The sequence below is a fragment of the Lampetra planeri genome, chromosome 9 (genome assembly GCF_965212315.1).
Source record: "Lampetra planeri chromosome 9, kcLamPlan1.2.h2, whole genome shotgun sequence".
NCBI lineage: Eukaryota > Metazoa > Chordata > Hyperoartia > Petromyzontiformes > Petromyzontidae > Lampetra > Lampetra planeri.
Genome location: NC_136115.1, coordinates 10119519 through 10144830, shown reverse-complemented (window position 1 = coordinate 10144830; position 25312 = coordinate 10119519). Strand labels below are relative to the sequence as shown.

The 25312-nt window shown below is 43.9% G+C and overlaps 2 protein-coding genes across 3 annotated transcripts in view; one reads left to right on the top strand and one right to left on the bottom strand.

Annotated features, from left to right (window-relative positions):
* The window catches only part of LOC144720661 (dorsal-ventral patterning tolloid-like protein 1), a 175706-nt gene extending 170514 nt beyond the window's left edge, over window positions 1–5192 (top strand). For both annotated transcript variants that reach the window (XM_078597584.1, XM_078597585.1), the window contains 5 exons: window positions 289–414; window positions 974–1101; window positions 1605–1818; window positions 2706–2956; window positions 4205–5192. In XM_078597584.1, the coding sequence (XP_078453710.1) occupies window positions 289–414; window positions 974–1101; window positions 1605–1818; window positions 2706–2956; window positions 4205–4339 (854 nt within the window). In that variant the 3' untranslated portion in view covers window positions 4340–5192. The remainder of the gene's footprint in view (window positions 1–288; window positions 415–973; window positions 1102–1604; window positions 1819–2705; window positions 2957–4204) is intronic.
* Window positions 5193–9503: 4311 nt separating this feature from the next.
* Window positions 9504–23439, bottom strand: LOC144720663 (uncharacterized). The gene is made up of 8 exons (XM_078597592.1): window positions 23159–23439; window positions 20649–20727; window positions 18383–18511; window positions 17439–17534; window positions 16602–16718; window positions 15823–15977; window positions 13578–13941; window positions 9504–12647 (listed from the first exon to the last, which is right to left on the bottom strand). Exons 1-8 carry the CDS (start codon window positions 23204–23206, stop codon window positions 12115–12117), a joined length of 1521 nt encoding a protein of 506 aa, XP_078453718.1. The 5' UTR covers window positions 23207–23439; the 3' UTR covers window positions 9504–12114.
* Between the last annotated feature and the right edge of the window lie 1873 nt (window positions 23440–25312).

Below are 25312 nucleotides of genomic sequence, written 5' to 3'. Positions count from 1 at the left end.
TTTATCACAACCATTAACGGTGTAACTATTAATAGCGTTCGCTTTAAAATATAGAAATTTTGACTTGTTCATGAGCACATAATCACTCTGCTCTATTCTTGCATCTGGAAATTATGTTAACAAAACAATTCCCACGCATTTCCCAGACTCCCAAGACTCGCGTCTTCCATAACTCAGTCACAACCTTGAAATGTGGTCACACGTGGATGCCTTTATAAACGCGCCATTGTATTGCACCTTTACTGTACCTTTAATCACGACGGCATTCTCCCCATGTCTGTGCTCCAGACAAGGACGAGTGCTCGCAGGACAACGGCGGCTGCCAGCACGACTGCATCAACACGCTCGGGAGCTACAGCTGCCAGTGCCGCAACGGGTTCATGCTTCATGAGAATGGCCACGACTGCAAAGAAGGTAACCCGGGGCTCGACTGGGGAGGGAATCTTGACAGCTGGTGCTGTTTGCTCCAATCTTTGAGATAATTTGGTGTAATTCATCGGTGAGTACAGCGGTTCTTAGCCTGGGGTGCACGCACCCTCTGGGGGTGCGAGATGCCCTTTCTGGGGGTGTGAGACATGGCAGATTTGTTTTTTAAGGTAAATCATAAATTAAACACAAATTTAGCACGGTCACATAAGTACAAATATTTTGTGTCATCAAACCTCTGCATATTTTAACATTATAATTGTTGTTTTACGATTGAGAACCAAAGGGGTGCAGGCTGCAGTAGAGGTTAAGAACAACTGGGTTAGTAGATGAGCAGCTATCTCCTTTTTTGCAGAAATATATAGGGGCTTTCACGACTTTTCTGGATCCACCAAGTGCTGGACCACATGCCCACCATGTCGATCGATGTCTTATGGGAGTCGCTAGACAATAGGCTGCCGGATTGTCCTCTCTTCGCTAACACCACCACCACCACCCGTGCACTGAACGCTTAGCCAAGCGCCTGTATTTCTGTTGGTCTCCACAGCGGGCTGTGAACACAAGATCAGCAGTGCCGAGGGAGTCATCTCAAGCCCCAACTGGCCAGACAAATACCCCAACCGCAGGGAGTGCACCTGGGAGATCTCGGCAACGCCCGGCCATCGCGTCAAGCTCGTACGTGGCACGCTGCGATGTGCATACACGCGCGTATACGTACACCCTATGTATGTTGAACTTCTTTCTCGTTCGTTAATTTTAAAGTCGCATGTGATTATAATCGGAGGTGTGGGGGAAGGACAACAAACTTAAGCACAAAAATCTATCCTAAAGAAATGAGCTTTCAATCAAGATTTAAAACTCGATAGCTCTAGTTGCTTCCTAATATCGGAAGGAAGAGCATTCCAGACGGCCGCAGAAGTGCATCTGAGAGCACGATGCAGTGACCGTCTTTGTTCGATGTCTAGCCAAAAGCCGCTGCGAGGATGACCGGAGTTCCCACGATGTTTTATGCTCCTTGACAAGATCAGCAAGGTATTGCGGTTCATTTGTGGCAAGCGCTTTATGTGTGCGATAAGTGTTGTGTGTGCTCGCCAACAGTACTTGCTCCCCAAACGGTCTGTCGAAGGCTATATATGGGGGGGGAGGATCCTTTGTCTACGTGCGTGTTCTCTCGACAGACGTTCAGTGAGTTCGAGGTGGAGCAGCACCAGGAGTGCGCCTACGACCACCTGGAGGTGTACGATGGCAGCAGCGAGAAGGCTCCCATCCTCGGCCGCTTCTGCGGCAGCAAGAAGCCCGAGGCGGTTCTCTCGATGCTCAACAAGATGTACCTCAGGTTCATGTCGGATGCCTCCGTACAAAAGCGGGGCTTCCAGGCCATCCACTCCACAGGTTGGCCCCCGCATTCGTTGGCAATTTGCTTAAGCGTTGCTCACGTGTCGACGGGGAATTGGGTGTTTTTTCTTTCTGTCAAGTCGAATTTTATTTAGCTAACGAAGGTGTTCTTGGTTCTTTCGGTAAAGTCACGTAGAAGGGAAATAATAAAATAATACATTTTAAACATAATAAAAATTCTCACGACGTTTCGATGGCAACACAAGCAATCATTATCAGGTGTGAAAACTACGGCAAGAAAATTTTAGATTTAAATCGAAATCTAACGAAGGTGGTTAAAGATGCAGTCCTGCAATTGCTTTCTTGCTCATGCCACTGCTAATAATACAAAGAATTCGTTTTTATGTAGCACCTTTCATTGAAAGATCACACAGTGCTGTACATGTCATAAATTAACACGTTTTTATCCTGCTGGATGAAGGACCTCCCACAAACCAAACCCTTGAGGGTATTTGATATTCTCTTTTACGTAAAACCAAATGTGTTGGAAGAGGGCAGTGTAACCACACTTTACCTCGCCACACACGACTTTCTATATTAACGAACTTTGGTGCACCCATTTATACTGCTGGGTGGACAGAGGAAGTTGGGGGGGGGGGGGGTGATAAAACAAACAAACCTGCACCATTGTTTCACCTGCAACTCTGGGAAAATGAACCACGACTTCTGAATTCCAAGTCGAGTGCGCTGCGTTATGTTGAACTTCTTTCCCACCGTACGGAGACAACTCCGCTAATTGGAGGTGCGCTGACCATCACCGCCGAAACAGCATCAACAGACAACAACAAAAACTGGTGGCTAAAGAGTGAAAATATAAACAACAGAGAGCGAACCGTGACCCTTGCTCGCCCCGCGTGACCCCCCCCACCACACCCCGTGTGCAGTGTGCGGCGGTAAGCTGAGGGCGGACGTGGCTCCCAGGGAGCTGTACTCGCACGCCCAGTTCGGCGACAACAACTACCCCGGGCAGCTGGACTGCGACTGGGTGATCACGGCCGAGGACGGCTACGGCGTGGAGCTCACCTTCCTCACCTTCGAGATCGAGGAGGAGGCCGACTGCGGCTACGACTACATGGAGCTGTACGACGGTTACAGCGCAGACGCCCTTCGCCTCGGGCGGTTCTGCGGCTCTGGGGTGAGGAGGCCCCCCCCCCCCCCGCCGACCCCCCGCCCCACCGCCTCACTCCCAGCACTCGCCGTGGTTGACAGCAGCGGTCGATGGGCAGTGCCGACCGCTGGTCGCCGGGACTTGTGGTTCGAGCCCCGGCGGCCGCCCCTGTTCATGAACGCTGCGGGGTGTATTGGCCCTACACACTACGAGCTGTCTGCATCACAGCGGACGTTAGAGATCCCGTGACGTTGTTTAAAAAAGAGTAGGCCATGTGCGCTATCGTTGTGGCCGAAATTTGTAATATGTGATAAATTACTCGCTCATCACTTAATTGGGAAAAACCACTTCGCAACATCTCATGCCTATAGGCAGACTAATATATCCATTTGCTGGCCGGTGCTGTGTTCACTGTGTGTCGCCAGGGACAGCTGCCACTGTTGGGGTGGGGGGGGTGTCCCTTGGATAGACTGCAGCAGGGCATTGGGTAAACTAAGCAACATGTCTCAGACCGTGTTCGTGAACATAAGGCAGATCTGAAACACGGTAGGACCAATACCTCGACCGTGGCTGATCATTATTTTAATGTGGTGGGCTCACACGAAATTGATTCCTCTAAGACGAAGGTGCTTTGCAAACCCACTGGCTATCACAAAGATTCGTTCATGAAGCCATCCATATATACAGACACAGACACAATTTCAACTGAGAAGATGGGTATAAACTTAGCAATCATTGGAAGGACGTTATCAACCAGTTTAAGTCATAACTGGCTGTGATGTTCCCATCCTGCCACCTTCCGATGATAGTTGTTATTTTCAGCTCTCTGATTTTACATTAACAGGTTAAATTTCTCACACCAACACAGCCACCTCCGCGCTCCGACCTCGACGTTGAGGCAGCTCTCCAATCTCCCATTGACATGCTAATTTTTACCTGGCAGCCCCTTAATTGGTGAAAACCCACCGCCAATCGCGGTCGCTGCCCATCACTTACATTAACATTAGCTGCCCCGCCCATGCTGCTGACACTTGGGCTACGCCCATTTTAAACCTTTATAAACAGTTTGCCTTTGGAGGCTATAACCCCTTTTTCCTGATGACGACCGCTTGTGTTGCGATCGAAACGTCGTAATTTTTGTTATTTTCTTTGAACCTATCTATGTGACTTTACCGAAAGACCCAAAGAATAGGCATTGGGATGATTGATTTTGGAGTGACTGCAGTGTTTAATTTCATAAATGATGATTAAGCACGCTCGTCTGTGTCACTGCAGCCACCGGAGGAGGTGTACTCATCGGGAGACAGCATCATGATCCGTTTCCACTCGGATGACACGATTGGGAAGAAAGGCTTTCACGCACGCTACACAAGCACCAAGTTCCAGGACGCTCTGCACGCCAAAAAATGATGATCCACGCGCATGGCGAAGCCTTTATATACCTAGCCAAGCCTGTATGTAAAGGACATGATTCTGCGTCCTGTGTAAAAAAAAATTTAAAAGAATGAAACGACAAGAAAAAAGAAAAAACAAAGAAACAAAGAAATTGTGTGGTAAATATGCATTATGTTTTATAGCAAACAAATACCAATTAAACGCAAATGGAAAGTATTTGTACAACGGAGGAGCATCGACACTTCAGGGAAGATGTAATGAAGTGGTTTAAAGTGCACTTGTGGTGCATTGAGCACATCAAGAATACTATACATCTGAGCCACACAACATGCCACTAGACTGCTTAGCAATCATTGTTCAGAAACATTTCGTCCCAAGTGTTCGGAACGTTGTTTTGACAAAGACTGTTCAAGGAGACTTGAAACTGTGGGTTTCTTATGTCGTTATTTTGCGCTTATTACACGTCGTTTGTGCCCACAAGTTCACATTATCGGACTGTCAGACTCTGACTGATTTTTGTTTTTGTGCGAAAATCTACGCAAACTAAATATATATTTGCCTTTGATGAAGGCAAAACTGTATTTTAAAGACGAAACAAATGGTGAATTTTTGCCATCATTTTTATTTGTTGTTTTAATTGTTTACTTTTCAGTTTTTATTTTTTATTTTCCAGGCCAATACGACGTAAAAAAAAAAATGAACTCCACAAATGGTAAATAAAACCACATTTTTGTGTAAACTTCAGTATTTATACATTTTGTCGTTTTTTATTTTTCAGTTGCATATTTGACTTAACAAGGGCATTTATTGTTTTTGTTATTGGACATGGTAACTGTCATTAAACCCCAGTAAAAAGACCATATTCTAACATTCTCTGGTGCCGTTTTGTCGTGTTTCCAGTAAAAGAATGCCAGTGAGTGTATTTTGAAATAATGTTTTTTCTATGTACAAGCCTACTTCGGCACAGCTGACAATTTGTTGTCGTATGTCTACAACTGTTTGTAAGGGGTTTACAACTTTTCATTTTACATCCGTCCTGAATGTAGACTTCATGTTCAAATTGAATGTCAACATATATAATGCTAGGTGTGTTTGAGTTTTAAAATCAGAATTCAAATTACATTTGAGGAAGTTTATATATATTGTTTTATATTTCATTTTATTTCATGGCATATTCGAAGCCCTAACCTTTTTTGTGCAAATATATGATGTCCTTGTGCAAAAAACAACATTTTTGTAAGCACTGTAAATAAATACTTTATTTACAATATTACTCTTAAGAGTATGCAACTGAGTATACTGTTTAAGATGCGATTTCATTGAAATTAAGTAAACCATATTTTTAAATTAGATTATAAATACTTAACACAACCCACACCCACAAAAGAATATACATGTAAATCAGTTAAAGCAAAACTAGCACTTCATATAATTATTCAACTAGTAAAGTACGTATACCTGCATAAACAGCAGGTCATAGATTTCTGAGAACATCTGCAGTTGCCATGGTCTTGGGTGCCAATATCTGGTTGTGTGGTTTCACTTATTCCACTAAGTGATGTTGTTGACCCAGTTCTTTTTACGGATTTGTTGTACCACACTGTCCCTTGGAACTTTATTTTGGCAAACCTGTTGACCGGTCAACATGACCAGGCGTCTGAAGATTTCATGATTGCCGGGCAAGCTTTTCATGGACTCATATTTTTTACGTTTTATCTCAGTTCTGTGAAATCTGCTTCCATGGGCTGCTAACATGAAGTGATTTGCCCCTTTGTGAAAGTTCCAAGGAGATTATTTGTCTCATGACACGATGCCAATAGCAGAGTTGGAATAAAGTCAAGAATACGCAATTATTTACATTTAAAGAAGATTTGCAATTTCAGTCCTGGTTGGGTAGACCATCAACCTTTTATCTTTCTAGGGACTGTGGTGGAGAGATGTTCACAGGAGGTCGTAGGTTCGATCTCGACCCTGACGCCTGTAAATGAGAAGTTTGCATTTTCTCCCCGTGGTCCCTTGGATTTGTCTCTGTCCTTCGCTTTTTCCCTCCACATTTAAAAACATGCGTTTAGAGTATTTGGCTGCTATCAATTTCTACTTGATAATCCACTTCATTGGGCTATCGTTTGTGGCCAGGTCGCTTATGAAAAAGAGCTCTCGAGCTCAATGACCCTCCCTGATAAAATAAAACGTTGATAGTTTTAGTTTAGTTTATAGGGTTTAACACGTGGTCTTTCATTCATAATCGAGGTTTTTTGGGTTAGATCGCGTAAATACATAAATGTGTCTCATTCTTAGGTTTTTTCGGTAAAGTCACGTAGGTAAAAAATAAAAATTTAAATTAATAAAAGTAAAATAAAAATAAAATCACAATTGCTTGATACAGCAATCGTGATGTGACGGTTCCACCTGAAGACGGAAGCTTGTGTTGCCTCTGAAACGTCGTGATTTTAATGTTATTTTTTATTTAACTTTTATTAATTTTAATTTTTTACCTACGTGACTTTACCGAAAAAACCTAAGAATATGATTCCTTGCAGTCACGAAAGCTTCAAATCTAGAATATAAATGTGTCGTTAAAACCCACCACCAACCGACACAGCCAACTAGTAAGGGTTGTCAATTAAACAGAACATGCCAATTCGTCACTAGTACAGCACACCGGTGTGTTGGAGAGCCAAGCCACAACATTTACAAACTGAGTACGGCATTTCGCCAGCAATTACAACTAGCTTCAATTAATTACAACTAGCTTAGTTTATAGGGTTTGCAATTTTGGTAACATTGCCAGAACACAAAAATGTCTGTGTATATAGACTGGCATGTGGAATGTTCACGCTTGCCTCGGGGTCATAAACAATGGCAAGGCCTCCCACTCATTTGAGCCGGAAGACACATTGGCTTTTGGAAACCCTGGCAAATCAAGTGGTTATACTATGAACTCGATGGCCTCCACCATGGGAATGTGGACTTTACAGCAGGGACGATATGGCTATAAACGGATGTACCACACTCAGCTCACTTGAGTAGACAATGGCTTTACTGAAACACATTGACTGCCAGGTGTGCGGGAGATCATTGCGGTGAAGATATCCATTGAAATGTCTTCACTTCCGCTGATGGTAAGTAAACAAGGCAGATGTTTAAAAAAAAGAAGTGAGCACAAAGATAGAACGGTTTCTAATAAACAGGTCCCTGCGGGGTGGGCTGGTAGGAACGAATAACCAAAGAATATAAACATAATGTATTATTACACTTGTTTAGCCAGGAAAGCCCCACTGAGTCTAAAGGTTTTTGTAGGGTCATGCCAAGTGTTTGCAGTAGGGGGCGATGTTGCTACACCCAATCGGACATCGGACGGACGGACGATATAATCTATTGTAGGCTGGTTCACTTCGTTCCTACCAGTATAATTTATTCATACAGGAAAGTTTGACGAGCCCTACGATTTTCATTAGAAGGCCTTGCAATGGATATTTGGCAAATTCATCAAGGCGGTCAGCAGATGGCAGTGCAATAGCAATGAATCCGTAGAGCTTCAAGTGTTATCCCCTCCATGTGTGGATGTTCTCTCGAGGTATTCTGGTTTCCACAAACAAAACATGAATGGAAGTGGTCAAACATCCCAATGCAGGAGCCCTCCTCAAAATCTTGAGACTGTGAGGCTTTTATGGAAAAGTAAAGATTATATGTATTACGGTATACAAATTGGAGTAAAGGAGTTTACCCCCACGCACCCTTAACATCGACATGTGTATTCCCTTCTGGCACCCTGCGGCCTATAGCACATGCTGGTCATTGCGTAATCCACCAACCCCATCTTCAACACGCTGGTTTTACAAGATTCTTCACCATTTATATGGCTGGTCGCACAATATAGATGACATTGAATACTGTATTGCCTTCGTTTGTTTTTATTGAAACGAATACACCTCTATGGTCAAACTCACGAAAGGTAATTAAAACGGCCAATTAAATGGACTCCGTGGTCTATCGTCGTGGTCTGAATGAGCACCCCTTCCTTCCCCCTCCAACCCAGCTTAAATATACGCTGCCAAGCATGGTGGTGCTCATTTAGACGCTGTCTTTCCGACAGACCTGTTCTTCACCTGAAGACGGCTGCTTGCGTTGTGGCCGAAACGTCGTGAGAATTATTTTATGTTTTATTTTTATTATTTTATTATTTCCCTTCTACGTGACTTTACCGAAAGAACCAAAAAGATGAATCCCTGCAGTCACGAAAGCCTTAAATCGAAATTTAGGAAACCTTTAAATACCGGTTCTGTGGAGAACGTGGCCTCTACCCTGAAGGCCTCATGTTCTGGCGCTGGTCACACTTGGAGTGAAACCAACCGATCAGGTTTTTGACGACGCGATCTTTATTTATTGAATGAAGCCAGCGCGGTTGTTTCCACAGCTCTCTGAAACATTGACGAGCATGCTATCTTGTGTATGTACTACTGTATTAGAACTGGAGATATATTATCTTTCATTTCGTTTAACATTTTATAAAAAAAAATCACGCGAGAATACATCAGTTACATCGCCTGCTCCAAATGGTATTTGAAGTTAAAATATATTTAATTGATGTTTCAATTAATGGGAATGGAGGAATATATTTTTATGCAGGTGAAGTCTGGCCACGAGAAGCTGGACGAGTCACGTGAACAGATTACGTGCATGTACGAAAACAAATCAGTTCTTACACATCCAAATCTAGCCATATATTGTGAGCAGAAGAATCGATAATAATCGATTAATAATTGCATCGTTACGATGAGGTCATACTAATTGCATCATTTAAGTTTCCCTGGGACAGTCTATGAATCGGCAGATCTTTTTCAGGAAAGAAACCGTAAAGAGTTCGGATAATGTTTTGTTCCGTGTCATGTGTGTGTGAGGCAGGTAACATCAACAGTGAACATATAACAGCCTCCCGCCCTCAGCGGTTCCATGAACTGCGATCGCCATGAGATTTATGAATGAAATGTATTTCTCGCTGTGGTGCGTGCAGCACAACATTAATCGAATACAATGATTCGTGATTTCATGCATGATTCAAGGGCATAAGAACTGATTTAATTCCATGCCCCATCGACGCCACTGCCCCACACTTTCAGGCCCTCACCCCGACCCGTCGTGTCCGGGTGCATTTAGCACAAAAGGTGGCGATGATATCTGAGTTTTAAACAAATCTTTATTGTATATAACAAAAAAGAAGTCACCACCTTCGTCAGTGCCTTATAACATAAATGATATTCCGTATATATCAGATTGTGCACTTGCGGCAAATGTTACATTGGCCAGACGAGTCGCAAACATTAGTGCACGACTTAAAGAGCAACACAGACATATTAAATACTCACACTCAATTATTTGCGGTTGCAGATACGCATGTTAGGAAGGGAACACAATTGAATTCGATAAGGTTAAAGTCCGAAGTAAAACGAATTATTACTGCCGAAGATTAATTAGAGAATCAATAGAGATTGAGAAAAAAACCAATACATTTATCCGAGCAAATGGCTTTAAAGTGAGTGTGGCCTGGAAACAAATTATAATAAATAATAATCTTGATGACACGGAAATGTAATTGGCTGTATTAAATAACAAAACACTTCATTCAAAATACCGAACTGAACCTCTTCTATCACCCTCATGATAAAATCCCGTGAATGCTTAACTAGAATCACAATAGCATTAAAATTCCAGTTTCATTACGAACACAATACACCTTAACATAATTAAGGATAGTCTTATTTTAACCAATCGCTCAATATATTCACGGAATGACATTAACCTCACATGCCAGCCATATCCAATCGACGAGAAATTGACTAATTATTAAAATGACATCCACGTGCATTATCGTGGCAATGCACTAACGGCATCTACTTAAGGACTCGGATCAAGATCTGGGGTCCAGTTAACAACGTGATGATGCCGGATGTAGTCTCCAACGAAAACGTGACCCGACCATTTCAATGTTGCGAGATTATTCTCCAACACACCGATAGTGCTTAAGTACTGTTGGACTATTGTATATTTGGCAAGTTTGATTCCAATTGATACTTTTATTAATTGGCTGTGTCAGGTGGAGGAGGGTTTACGACACATGTTGTGAGCTTAAGAATTGATATTCATTGACGACTTGTTGCATTTTCACACCTCTAATTGAAATGCGGACATTTGAATTAAGTTTAAATTGGAATAGATTTGAATCAACAAGTGAGGTGTTTCCATGAGGTGACCTTGAGCAGTACATATTTAAACAACCGAACATTGATTCATAAATTAATTTAAACGTAATAACTAAAGTGGTGAGTAATTGGATTTATTCTTGTACGGCACTGCTCAGTCACTTTTTAAACTTGCCTTTTAAACATTTATACTATTGACAAGCACATTTCCTAATATGCACAGATAACGACTTGCATGAGTAATTAATCTGTGGGTGACTGGAGTGTAAATTTCTGGTTAAACTCGTCTGATCTCATGATGGGGTGCAATAAGTAGACGCAATCACATGTGTCGATCCAGTTAAATATTCTTTCATGCGAGCGGTAAAGTGCAGATAAACAAGGCTAATATGAGAATAAGTTTTCACTGGGAACAAAACAGGTGTTAAGTTGTTAAAACACCAAACTGAAACAATTTACAAGGAATCATGTCTGCATTAACCACAATGTTTGCGGTCAAAATGCAAACAAAAAAACATAATCTGATAATATATGCATTGTCCTTGAAACTGATTGGTCCACACCAGAGTATGTTTTTTGTTTGCATTCTGACCACACGTATTGTGTTAATGCAGACATGATTCCTTGTTAAAGGTTTCAGTTTGGTGTTTTAACAACTTAACACCTGTTTTGTTGCCAGATACAAGGGGAAAACCTATGCTCATAGTTTGGTACTGGCAAAGGAGGTCCCATGATGTAAGGCTAATATGATTAACCTGCCACAACTGTGTCACTCTTATCTTGAACACAAGGGAATTGTCACAGGCAGATGTAGCTTTCCATGGATTAAATTGAGAATGCGGATTAAACGAAGCACGGATATGTATACAGTTAATTAGGAGTTTCATTGAGTATGTTATGTCCACTTAAAAGGTTACAGGAGTGATTTTACTGCAGTTGAAGGTATCATAGAAATGATACATTTCGTCATTATTACCCTTTACTCAATGTTGTGGTCCTGCAGTCATGTGATTCAACAGGGCCAATCACAAAAGCAGACCCTGTGAGTATGACTTTTGCACCACGTGAATTAATCATCATGGGCAGGGTAGTGGAATATAAAATGTAGTATTAAACTGAGGAAATCGCCATCCAAAACTCTTGCTGTGTGACAGCAGCCTATGCATAAGAATGTAACGCATAAAGCTCACTTTGAGAGCAACTCATTTTGAAGACACAGAGGATATTAAAGAAAATGTGATTGACTTTCCATCTGAATACTTTCTGATTTGATTCCAGAAGCTGTGCAATCGCTAATAGTGTACTGCTTTAAAGGGGACCCATGTTATAAACTCAAAGTTAATTCTTACAAATGTCAGTAATTATGTAAACGTTTGAAGTGAACCTTATAGGTTTGTTTTCAATGTGCTCCTATTTCCCCCCCCCCCCCACTCCAATAATACATTTCTCTGCCGCTGCTTTTAATAATAGTTAACGTTAATTAAAATCATCTTAGAAACACACAAATACGTTTCTTAAAGCTCACATCAAATTCTCGAAGTCCATACCAAATTCCACAATCCATACGTACGCATTCACCTAAAGCCATGGTTAAACCGCACATATGGACACAGATCCGGTCTTATTCAGGTACAATCCCGGGTAGAGGGGCTGTGTAAAGGAGTGCTGAAACGAGTGCAAGAGAGCCAACGTTTCGCCACAGAAAAACGACACTATCCCCGCCTCGCAGTCAACGTGAACCACGACCCTCCGCATGGGAACTTGGACAGACACGGGCGAGCCCACGCCTGCGTGGAAAGCGGTGTACTCGGAGTTGCACTTCCTCACGCACCACGACGCGTCGTTCTCGCCAAGGAGGCCGCTGCGGCCCTCCCCTCGCCGCGGGATCGTCACGTAGGCCACGCCGATGCGGCAGAACGACGCGGACTCGACGTCCACCTCCCAGTAGTGGCGGCCCGACGGGAAGTTCTCGGAGCACAGCGCTTGCGTGCACACTCCGTCGAAGCGCGCGGGATGGGCTGCCAAGTTCTGCGCGTCCCAGCTGTAGGTGACCATCTTGTGGTCCCGGGACACGCGGAGCCACGGGGAGGCGGAGTTCGCGTCCACGGTAGGTGAACACCTTCCTGCAATGAACAAGATGCTCGAGTGAGTTAGTCTCAGCGGCCCGTGTGTTAAGCCAGTCTCAGCAGTTGCCTTGGGTCTGTTCATTCATTTCGCGTCCATCGTACAAACTTAGATCATCGGAGAACATTTGTGGGCGCGTGCCCATGCACGGTCAAGGCGCCTCAATCGTTGGCTGTGCACGGCTCCTCTAACGGATGACACTGGAGCGGGCGAGTGAGGCAACGTATTCACTTCACCGCACACGCAAGTTCGTTTTCCTGGGCCTGGTGGAGAGGTTTTCTGACATCTGTTCGGAGGCGGTTCGGGACATCGCCAGATTGCCCGTGGGTCCTCTGACCCTGACCGAAGAGACATGGGTCCGCCTACTCAGACTACTTATTTAGCTACTTCGATTTCGATTTAAAGCTTTCGTGACTGCAGGGATTCATCTTCTTGGTTCTTTCAGTAAAGTCACGTAGAAGGGAAGTAATAAAATAATAAAAATAAAACATAATAAAATAATATAATAATATAATATAATAATTATGTTTATTATGTTTTATTTTTATTATTTTATTACTTCCCTTCTACGTGACTTTACCGAAAGAACCAAGAAGATCAGCTACTTCGGTTGTGATAATTGCTGTTATCACTTGACGTTGACGTTGCGGCTTTCACCGCCAGTGTTACCAGTTGCTGTTATGACTTCTGCAGCACTTAGTTGAGATCAACGATGTCAAACCACAGTTATCTCATTATTGATTGTAAGAAAATTAATAAGAATGACTTGGAGAAGCTAACCAAGAGTTAACCATTAGTTTGCTTGTATTGAAGCTGCGCTGCTGAAATTATGCACTTCTCGAAGGCTGTGGGGCCAATGGGTTGTTGTAAACCCAAAAACACTTTCACATTTTTTCACGTGGAAAAACGAATATATGGAGGAGACTCACGCGAGGTGGCCATCATGACGCGGAATCGCGCCGAGTTTTCCTTCGCGATCGAGAAGACGGCCATGAAACTCAGGCACTCCTCCCCGCCGCCGTCGACGAAGCGTCGCAGCAGATACTCGGAGCGCTCCGTGCGGTCACTGATGGAGGCCGCCTTCCTGTGCACCTGATGCGAGATGAGCTTGCGGCTCAGCAGCTCGTTGAGGAGGCACGGGGGGTCACTGCAAATCAGCCGCCTGAGCTCGGACATGTTGCGGTCCATCGCCTCCCACACCGTGCCCATGGCGCTCTCCTCCGCCTTCTTCTCCCTGATGCGGGTGCTGATACTCCTCCGCAGCGTGGAGATGCCCATGCTGGGGGTCAGAGACTGTGCACAAAGTGAAGCGTGGTATTGTTCAATTGCCCGCATATTACATCATTGGGATTACACGTAGCAATGAACACCCCCCCCTCCCCCCTTCGTGCTCGACTAATGTCACATGTATTATGCCACGTGCAGTCAACGTGTGCCGCACAGGGACAGCTGCCACTGGGGGAGTATCCCTTTCAAATGTTATCTCTCGTGTAAAGTGCTCTTGAGACGCCCCAGAGTAAATGGCGCTACGTGTAGAAAATTGTCAGTATCTTCGTAAAATATATTATTAATTTCATGGTCATTATTTCAATAAAAATAATAAAGTCAACATTGGGATCGATAATAATTTAATCATCAAGTTCATAATATATGACAGTTGTTACGATCGTCATTGTGAATATAAAATAATGGTCGTAACGATCACTGTCAATGTCATCAATATCATTAAGACACTGTCGGTGAAAAAATACGATTATTGTAAAACAATACCATCATCCTTAACGTTTCCATGGTCATTATTATCCATAGCAGTAATTATAACCGATCAATGTCAAGATCAATCTTGATTTGAAGCTTTCGTGACTGTAGGAATCCATACTCTTTGGTTCTCTCGGTAAAGTCACGTAGTTAGAAATTAAATCAAACAAATCACGACGTTTCGGGCGCAACACAAGCATCCGTCATCAGGTGGTACAACCACAGCAAGAAACAATCGCTGAAGTGGGCTAGAGGGCTGCCGTGACTGCTTTGTGGTTGTTGCCATCATATCCACATCTCCAGCTTCCTCAGCCTCCCACTCCCAGCCCCACCGACTCCCCCCCCCCGGCCTCACGTCCTCTCTTCCCCTAGCGTTCTTGCAGCCCCCCCGTCTCTCCCCCCTTGCTCCTCCCCCCCTCTCTTACCTATATAACCTCTTGTCACGGCAGCCATCTCGCCCACTTCAGCAATTGTTTCTTGCTGTGGTTGTCCCACCTGATAACGGACGCTTGTGTTGCGCCCGAAACGGCGTGATTTATTTTATTTCTAACTACGTGACTTTACCGAAAGAACCGAAGAGTATGAATGTCAATATCGTTTATTAAAAATATCATCAAAAACATATCATTATATACCATAGATATCATGCTCGTTACCATTGTCATCTATATCATCATTATAAATGACATATTTATCACCCTAATCACTGTGGCCATGTGGTTAAAGCACTCGTCTGGTAATCAGAAGCATGCTACTTCGATGCTAAGTCTGAAGGCCAGACTTAGCATCGTGCTCCTCCATCCGGGGTTGAAATATTCAGTGCCACTTCGTGCAAGTCAACAAGTGCTGGTACTCTATGAGACCTCCTTTACCAGTGGCAAAGTATAGTAGTAGGTTTTTACCCTTTAAACTGGTACAGAACTGACACCTTTATACAAGGCATCATGTTTGCAATAACCGCAACACAAGCAGTCATTCTTTTTGTTTGCATTTTGACTGCTTGTGTTGCGGTTATTACAAACATGATGTCTTGTATAAAGGTGTCAGTTTTGTACCAGTTTAAAGGGTAAAAACCTACTACTATATTTTGCCACTGGTAAAGGAGGTCTCATAGTGTAAATGCTTACCCCGAGCTCTCAATACTCTGATAGTGCACTGTTTTTGAGTTGTACGCCTTTTGGCGTCATCTGGTCCAACACCAATGGAGACTAGGCTCTAAGGAAAGCTGTCTCGGGTGTGGACCAATCAACTTCAAGGACAGTGCATATCATTACCATTATCAGAGTTGTTTCTTTTTGTTTGCATTTTGACTGCTTGTGTTGCGGTTATTGCAAACATGATGCCTTGTATAAAGGTGTCAGTTTTGTACCCGTTTAAACGGTAAAGTGCTGGTACTATTGATGCGAGTTAGCATACCACTCGGTCTTCAGTCAAAGTGAGGGAGACGTCGTCTTTGTCAGCTTCCAAGGTGAAGTTCAAGTCCGAGTCGTCGAAGCTTCGGACAAACACTCTTCTCTCGGGATCATCAATCTCCACTTGGTTCTTTACAGGAGGTTGCGAAGGTGTTTTACCTAAAGAAACAAACACATGGACCAACATGCACCTACACACGCATGCATGCTTGTAAAAACGTACGCATATCCCCGATGTATGCCGTATATGGGTTGTACCAATTCGTGGGCTCACACTTGTAATGATTCACTGTAACGGTTTTGTGAGAGAACGGCCCCCAGAAGCAGATATCGCAGAGTTACCTCTGAGATCCTACGCTCTAAGATGTTTTGTCACGTGATAGAACACAATATAAATGCAAATTCATCCCTGCAAGTGACACCTGGTACACATAATATAGGACCGTACCTTTCCACCTGCCCTGCCACTGAGAGTAATTTTGGTCACATGACAGTCAAACTGATATTTTTCATTCTCAGAATTATCAGTAGTGAAGTTGATGCACATGAGAACCCTTTTTAACCATGGGCGGCTGAAATTTTTATTCAAATCCAGAATTTAAAATATTTTAATTTATCTTAAACTTGAGATAGTTTTTTTTGTAAACCCACAATCTCAGCAAGGTTAGCTGAGTTCTCTGACCCATGAACCACCTTGCCACACCGTAGGCACGTGTCTACAGGATGAGAGATGTTAGTATTTTATTTGGGTGCGTTCTTGAAGTTGCAAGAGGTCACGCTTACAGCACACACACTGCCCGTTCCTCTTTCTACAGATGTAGAGTGCGGCTGCACTGCTCGCGAGCACGGCAATGCCCACTATCACGAGCACCAGCACCATGAAGTAGTTATCCCCGTCGTCTGCGTGCACACAAACACCGAACAAGACACATGTTTCCTCTGCTCCAAGCAACGCTGTCTCCCGTTCCTGTATTCCACGCATCCAGGTGATGTTTACGCTCGTACATCGAAGGATAAGCATTGTGAATTATGAAGTGCTTACATACAAATCGTACAACAGTGCTGTCACAATCCACGAAACGTGGGACATGGGGAAACAATAAAAAAAATGAAACAAAAAAGCAACCAGGTGGGACAGCAAACGACAGGCTTTTTCGCAACCTCCAGGCGTGTGAGGGCACCTGAAATCCAAAACACCATCGGTTCTCATCGTGAAACAAGACGCAACAGGATTTTACGACCGGTCCCAATCCAACATCAAAATTCATCCACTCCAACCGTGCTGATGATCACATCGCAAAAAAACACCGCCCCAGCAGACCCGGTCACGGTTCGAGCAGGCTCTGGGTTAGCCAGGCACCACTGCAGCACCGTTCTAGCAGGCCGCGATCACCTGGGTGGTTCTTGTACACGTCTCTACCGTTATTGAATCCGAGACAATTCTGTTGGCCAAGGAAAGTCCTTTTTGTAAAGCACCCAGCATCCGATCTGAGTCCGATCTCCTCTTTTCACCTCATAAAGGTTCAGAAGCGATTAAATTAACGTCCAAACGATAACCCCTCAGTAAGGATGGCCTGAAGTTTTAATGCCGAGTGTTCATCTATCTAAAATTGAGCTTACCTGCGAGCTCACAGACAAGCTCAACTTCGCGATATCCATCGGCACACTTGCAAACTGTGTCTGTCGAGGATGTGCACCCTTGTTCCACCACCTCATCTGCACGCACGGATAAATTGAGAATGATTGACTATTGTTCAGCGTATACTAGGGGAGTAACTATGCATCGATTAACATCATAGTGATGATCATTTTCATTATCATCATAGTGTTTTATAGCAATACGATACGATTTGGATTTATAGAGAATGCAATGCGACTCAAGATCCTGTCCAAAAAATGCGTTTTAAGAATCAATGGGATTGATGAAGGATTGTGTGCAGAGGTGAAGTAAGAAAGTTGGGTAGAGCAGGGTGCTGGGAAATACAAGTACAGCGATGATCAATATATGTGGACGGATGGAAATGGTCAGTCATAGGAAGAGCAGAAGAGGACAATTCTGGATATGAGAAGAGAGATTGAGTCGGCGATGTAGATGGCCAGGGGAAGGGAGGTCCAAACAGTGGGGAATGAGTAAACTAAACTATAAACTCGACTATACATTAAAGATAAACTAAACTTAAACTAATCTTTTGATTTTACCAGGTAAGCCCACCGAGGTATATAGCTCTTTTTTAGAAGCGACCTGGTCACAATTAATAGCCCAATGAAGTCGCTTATCACGTCGAAATATATAGCAGCCAAACATACTCTACACGGATGTTTCCAAATGTAGAGAGGAAAAAACCAACCAGAGAACCCAGAGAAAAATCCACGCGACTACGGGGAGAGAGACATGGAAGCTCGAAATATACAGGCGTCAGGGTCGGGATCCAACCTACGACCTCCTGTATATCGGGAGAGGTAGTTAACATCTCATCACCGTGGCACGATGGCGAGTGGGAAAGGAGCGACCACCCATTCATTGTAGGATACGGGGAACTCAATGTACAAGTGCGTCCGAGTACTTGTGCGGCAGAGACTGCAGATGCTGCACGTCTCGTCGTGATTGTCCATGTCAGTGTAGAAGTTCTCTTCACACGACGAGCAGACGGGAGCTCCACCGTCAACCGTGCAGTCGGCAGCCTTGAATGTTCCTGCCCCACATGACAAATACGAACAAGCGATTAATATCTTGATTTGAAGCTTCCGTGACTGCAGGGATCCATACTCTTTGGTTTATTCGGTAAAGTCACGTAGATAGAAAATTAATAGATCACGACGTTTCGATCGCGACACAAGCAACCGTCATCAGGTGAGACAAACACATCAGGAGAACTGCTGACGCAGTTGCGTCACAGCAGAACTGCAATTAACACTCCAACAATGACTGTATTTCAGGTTGAATCAAGGCATCGATTAATCAATTAACATTGTATCCATATTTAAGCTTTTGATACGTATATATGTATGGTGAACTTCTTTCGCATCGCACATAGCGAACTGCTAATCGGAGGTGCAGGGGGAAGGACAACAGACGTCGGATTGTGCGTGCAGTGGTTCACTATATGATCCATAGTTTGGGTTCCGTGGCCACATTCACATCAAGTTCAAGTTAATTTATTCGGTATAGCCCTGTGAGCCATTCGGCTCTTGAATCGGGTGCAACCGCAACAAACAAAAAACTAAAACATGAACAATAAAACATCTTAAAGTGACTATGTGACTATGTGCAAACAGAAAATCCAAGAAAAGACAGAAAAATATTGCAGAAAAAGCACCGTACACCAACGCTGTGTGCAAAAATCCCAGTGGGATGCAAGTCAAACAACAACAACAACCACAAGACAACTTAGATTAAGGTCATCATTCTAACTCCGTACTACAACAAACAAACATGGCCAAACCAAAACACTTTTCGAAATCACCAAAATAAAGCCATAAAAGCAACGAAACAGTGATCATAGGAACTGTGGCTTGTCTTGAATTAATGAAGGAGTTGCGTGCATCGGTCTGTCGATGTTCTGATGAGGTCGATGGTTACACCAGAGTCTTCGAGGAATGTCAAAGCCAAGAGGTGCGACGTTTGGGTCTTGAATGAGGCGTTTATTCTTGACTTGCGAGACGATCTCCACGGCAGACCGCTTGTATGTGTTACATCGTGACGGTGCTGGGACGTAGCCTTCCGGAGGCTAATGTTCATAGTCCTCACGTTCTTGTGTTTACCAACGAAATGTCCCTTGAACGTAAGGTTACTGAGCATCACGTCGATTAGTGGAACGGCATTTGATGGTTTTGGCCAAATTCATCAACAGGTCATGATGATGCCAAACAGTGCCATAGGCAGCAGAGAGGTCAATGATTTCTTCGTCAGTTTTCTGTTAACATTTAAAGTTCTAAAATAGAACAGTTCATCCAGACAAGCGAATATTGAAATAAAATGCCTTTGATATAATAATATATACATCTCCTAGCTGTAGCAGTAATAGTAGCGGCGGCTTTTGTAGGAGCATTAAGAGATGTAATAGCAGTAATATTAATAACAGTAATACGCTAGCCATCGAACAAAGACGGTCACTACATCGCGCGCTTTCAGATGCGCTTCTGAGGACGTCTGGAACGCTCTTCTTTTCGATATTAGGAAGCCACTGGAGCTATGCACTTTTAAATTTAGATTTCAAACTCATTTATTTTGACCTGATTTGTGTTTAGTTTGTTGTCCTTTCCCCGCACCTACGATTACAATGCTTGGCTACGTACGGTGCGAAATAAGTTCGACATACAGTAGCGGCAGTGGCAAATGTGCTCGTCTCTTTGCACTGTGTTTGTGCACTGTTACATATTTTGTACTGCATTTGTACTATCCCCCTTTTTTTGCGATCACGTTGCATACGCTATCAGAGAAGATCGAGCCCCAAAACGTTGGAATTTTGTAATTCGAGGCGACTTGAGCAGCGGGCGACTAATAAATAACTGTCGAGCGCAATAGGAGAGCAAAACCGCGTTTGGAATGCATCGCTGAGTGCTGGGCTGTGACGATGCCCACTCGGGGCCGTGCAAGCTCGCCGCCTGCGTTGAACCTTGCTGACTCGTGGCTGGGCCAACCTCTGGGGGCCCACTTAACTCGCCGTTCAGCTCAGATACGCTACTTAGAGGAGCTAGAGTCTTGAAAGTTTTGGGGGGTGGGGGGGGACTGGCCTAAAGATTGTGGGGGGTTTATTGACAATGACTGGTGTTGCAGCAGCGGTAAATTATGTCGTGTTTCCACATGAGCAGAGCGCGCTTGAACGGTACCTGCACTGCACAGCTGGCAGCAGGAGCCGGTGCCCGTGCTGTACTGTGTCGAAGGACACGCTGCAGCCTGCCACGTCACCTGAAAACAACAAAAAACTTGAAAATGACAATCGTGTAAAATAAACGTTAAGGGTTGAAATAAGGTAAAAGCCACGTATGTTCAGCAGGAAGAAAACAAACTAGCAGTTCTATGTGGAGGGTGTCGAGCTGAGGGGATACGACAGGGGTCGGCAACCAAAACAATAAGAGACTTTTTCCGAATCAGTATTTTAAGAGCCGCAGGACACGTGAATAACGTCACGGAGCAGTCGTTAAAGAGCCGCGTGTGGCTCCGGAACAGCAGGTCGCCTTCCACCTGGGATAGGACATGAGGCAACTTAGTTTAACATACGACAGCTGTAGTTTGAATCGTCTAACATCCCTGCGCTGAGAAATTTATAATTAAATGTTTTAAATCCTGGGTTTGAAGCCCAAGTTTCAGCCAACCATAAAAAGCTGGGTTCTCAAGTGTTTGTGTTAATCGTTTCAACCTGATCACGAACAACAACGATCTATACTCTGGCTTTCACTTATTTTGGCTCGATTTCAGCTCTGAGAAAATACATTTGATTGCATGTGACGTGTGAAGGCCACGTCTCTGTAGCCGGGCAGCAGCGATAGTCTGGGGACCACACACATCGGAGGAGTTGCAGGACCACTCAGTGGGAGATCACGCAACACTAACAACAGCAGCAGCAATGTTGTCATCATTTCATCATTATCGGTCCATTACCGTGAGCATTTCACCTTGTAAAGTAGATTCCACGGAAGGAGAAAGGAGGAAGCAAGACACGCAAAGACATGGAGACAGTGAAAGACAGAAAAACACAGAGAGAAATATAACAGTACGCAGAGAGACAGAAAGATACACGGAGACATAGTGACACATAAATACGAAGGCTGACACTGAGACATACACAGATAGACATAGAAATACAGAGCGAGAGAAACATGGGGTGCGTGATTGTATGGTGACTCATTTTTTCTTGATGCTTTACAAATCTGACCTTTTCCCATACAGTCACGTACTCTTAATCTCGCGTATATTCGCATACTTATGAACGAGTTAGGTTCCATAGGCCTGATCGGAAGTTGATTTGTTCGTAAGTCCAAATTTACTTCTGTCGATTCCAAATAAGCTCAACACGTGGAATGGCTTTAAAAGTTGTATAATCTCCTGTATATGTAATTTCCACTGGTTCGTCACGTTCTGCATATGTAGATGCCACTGGTTCTTCACGTTTTGCAGATGTAGATGCCACTGGTTCTTCACGTTCTGCAGATGTAGATGCCACCACCGCCATCTATTGTGACGGTTGAACTTACAACTCTCGGTCTGAACAGGCAACTTGACATATGGACAGGTTTGTTCGTATCTCTGAAAGTTTGTAAGTCTAATGTATGTAAGTAGAGGAGTCCCTGTATTTGTCTACGGTGAAGCATCTCATAACCTGTAAACCAGTCTGTGCTTTATTCGTACCGAGTAACCTGTGTGTGGATGGCTTAACTTACATTTTATAAAGTTGTTCAAATATCTGAACTTTTCACACAATGCCCTACAATGTACTATAATGTACAGGGTGCTTTAAAAAAATGTTAACACGCATATTGGACTATCGTTTTTAGTGGGAAAAGAATGGATAATACACTGTAACATGGTAATCGCTGAAAAACAGTTAAATAGTCTCCACTTGTTCGCCAACATTGTCAACGCGTGCCTGGAATCTTCTCCAGGTGGTCTCCAGAGCCCGGAGGCACATTTCTTGTGGCATTGGTGAAAATTCTCAGAAGTGTTAACATTTTTTGGAAGCACCCTGTATTTACCAGAGTAATGAAAGCCTCCGGTTCTCACGGCTCTTTCTTTTGCAGAAGGGTCCCTCAATTTGTTAAGTGTGGGGAAAACTGCATGGGCGTTTGTCAAGGTGGGAGTAAACGGGAGCACATGAAGAGGAGACACCCTGAAGTCTGCACATTATTTGGTTCTTCGATAAAGTCACGTAGATAGAAAAATAAATAAAAGTCTACACAGATTTCAAACGTGTTACGATGCCGCCACCTCCTCGCCACATCGCAGCCCAAGCCACAGCGTGTAAACGCGTGTAAACGCGTGTGTACTTAACACGTAAAATCGTACGGCACACGCACAGGCATCGCGTACATAGCTTAGCATTTACAGCCCGTTGCCAGGTCGTTAGGAGATTAAAATGCATTCCCACACGGTTGTTGGTCATGGTGACGGTTTAACCAACACTTTGTCACTCGCATGCTGATGTTGGCTGTTGCCGGGATTCGGATTCAAGTTCATAGCACAGTGCGCTAACCACTGCCCCACATACACAGCACCCTGTAGTATATTGCATACTGATGATTATACAGTACAGTATAATATATTCCTTTGCTAAATGGCACTCTACGTCCGTACTTATAAGGAGCTAGACTCTTAGCTTCTGCCACACACAAACGCCACTTACCGACAAGGTGATCAAGGTCACAGCAGCCAAAACCAACACTTTCTTCATGACTGTATTCACCGAGAAGGCCCTCTTGACCGACAACTATGCAGGCAAATTCCACCAAATACACATTCACCAATAAACTAACAGCATTAGGCTGTAGCTATCAATGGCAGTCAACTGTTGAAAAAGTGTCGATATTTGTAATACACCGCGAAGTGAACTGTAACTTGCTGTGTGCTCGTCACCCAGGTCGTACAGTCGTCAGGGTTGGTTGTAGTTATTTATTACATAAGGTGAGCTTTGAACCTAACCTGGCATGAATGCCACGTGTATTTTTTTCACGAACCATGACTGCAGCTTCTAATGCGGTCACCATTCTCATCCACGCCGACACCGTACCGCAGACGAATGAGGATCATTCTAATTTACAACAACCCTTTGCCAATCCACTGCTGGATGAAATCCTCCACAATCGTGTCCGTCATGGGAGTTTTCTGATTATAACATCAATTTGCTGGTAGTGCGGATTGAATGGGTGGGGTGGGGTGGGAAGGGATGGAGTGATACTGGTATTAATTCCAATGACCCAGGTTTAATTTGTGGACACACGCAACAACAAGTAATTCGTGCCATTGAACCTGGTCAGTATCTCTGTTCAGTTTGTTAGGAGTACATAGTACGGCGTGTCAGTTACAACATTGTAAAGAAGAGTTTGGGCGTAGTGCTAACATTACTGTACCCCCTTTGTGTGTAGTGCAGGGTCCTAATGCTTGCTTACAGCAATGGGGATTGTGTGGCTGTGTGTTTTGTCGGGAGCGGTGGTTCAGTGTTTAACACGCAGTGCTAAAAACTTTGTTATCTGGGTTCGATTGCCATCCATATACGTATAACATCAGTGGCGAGTGGTATTGCGGAGACAAAGGTGGACAGGCATGGACCTGGCCATACCATTCCACTGCAGCAAGCACTGCAGCATTGGAGGTTCGCACCTCCGATTAGCCCGGTGGTTGTGTACGGTGCGAAATCAGTTCAACATATTTACATACACACCGTACACAAAATAGTCGCCACCGATTGAGGCCAGCACAGCGCATGTGGGGGTGGAGGTGGCCTGCACCACACACGGCTGTCTCTTATCTCCCCACAGCCGGAAATCATTGAAGGTTGAGCTGACCTAGTGGAGGCTCAGGGCAGATTGTGATACCACCACTTTCTGTACATACATAATGGAGGGGGGTTGAGCGCCTCCCTCCCAAGCTGAAGAGTCCACTCCTCTGCTTAATTCTTACAATGTAGCAAAGTTAAAATTGTCGGTGCCAAAAAACGAGTACAAATATTATTAGTGAATGGCGTCACGGTCTTTCTTCATACACGGGGCTTCAGCAGAAAGCACAATAGACAAACGCAGATCGCATATCTGCATTTCCCATAAATATGCTAAATTCCTCTTGATATGCAAATTTTTTTGTCAAGGCGCCCTCCCCCCTCCATCCCAGCTTAAATAGTCGCTCCAAGCCTGGAGTGTGTCATTCAGACTGTCTACTCGACAGACCTGCTCTCCACCTGAGGACGGCTGCTTGCGTTGTGGCCGAAAAGTCGTGAGAATTATTTTATTATGTTTTATTTTTATTATTTTATTATTTCCATTCTACGTGACTTTACCGAAAGAACCAAGAAGAAGCAGATGCCACCGTTCCTCATTCTTTTTTTGCGAGTGTTTGACATTGGCTGTGCCGTGCCCCCATGACCTTTAAACATTGTCATGCTATTCAGGACTCCACCAACCAATCACTCGTGTTTGCCAGACAGGCCTGTCAGCTACTGCAGCCGATGGAGCTCCACACTTAATTGGCAGTTTGGAGAAGTTACAATTTAAATGTTTATTTTCACAGAATAAAAAAAACTTGTAACTATAACAGTGAGCATTAGTGCTGTTTATTATGAGTTATTTACAAGTTGAGAGGGGCATTGCATGGAACAGTGATCCATCGATTCATATCGATTCTGAAGCCCTCGATACAAGCATCGTATCTTGTGTGTAGGAATGTGTTTTATGAAGTACATAAATGTTGCATGAAGTGTGTTTACACCACCATCACGCATACAGCCATCATAGTTACTTCCATTAATTCTAACCGTGACTTTGTCCATACGGTGACTGTTGATTCA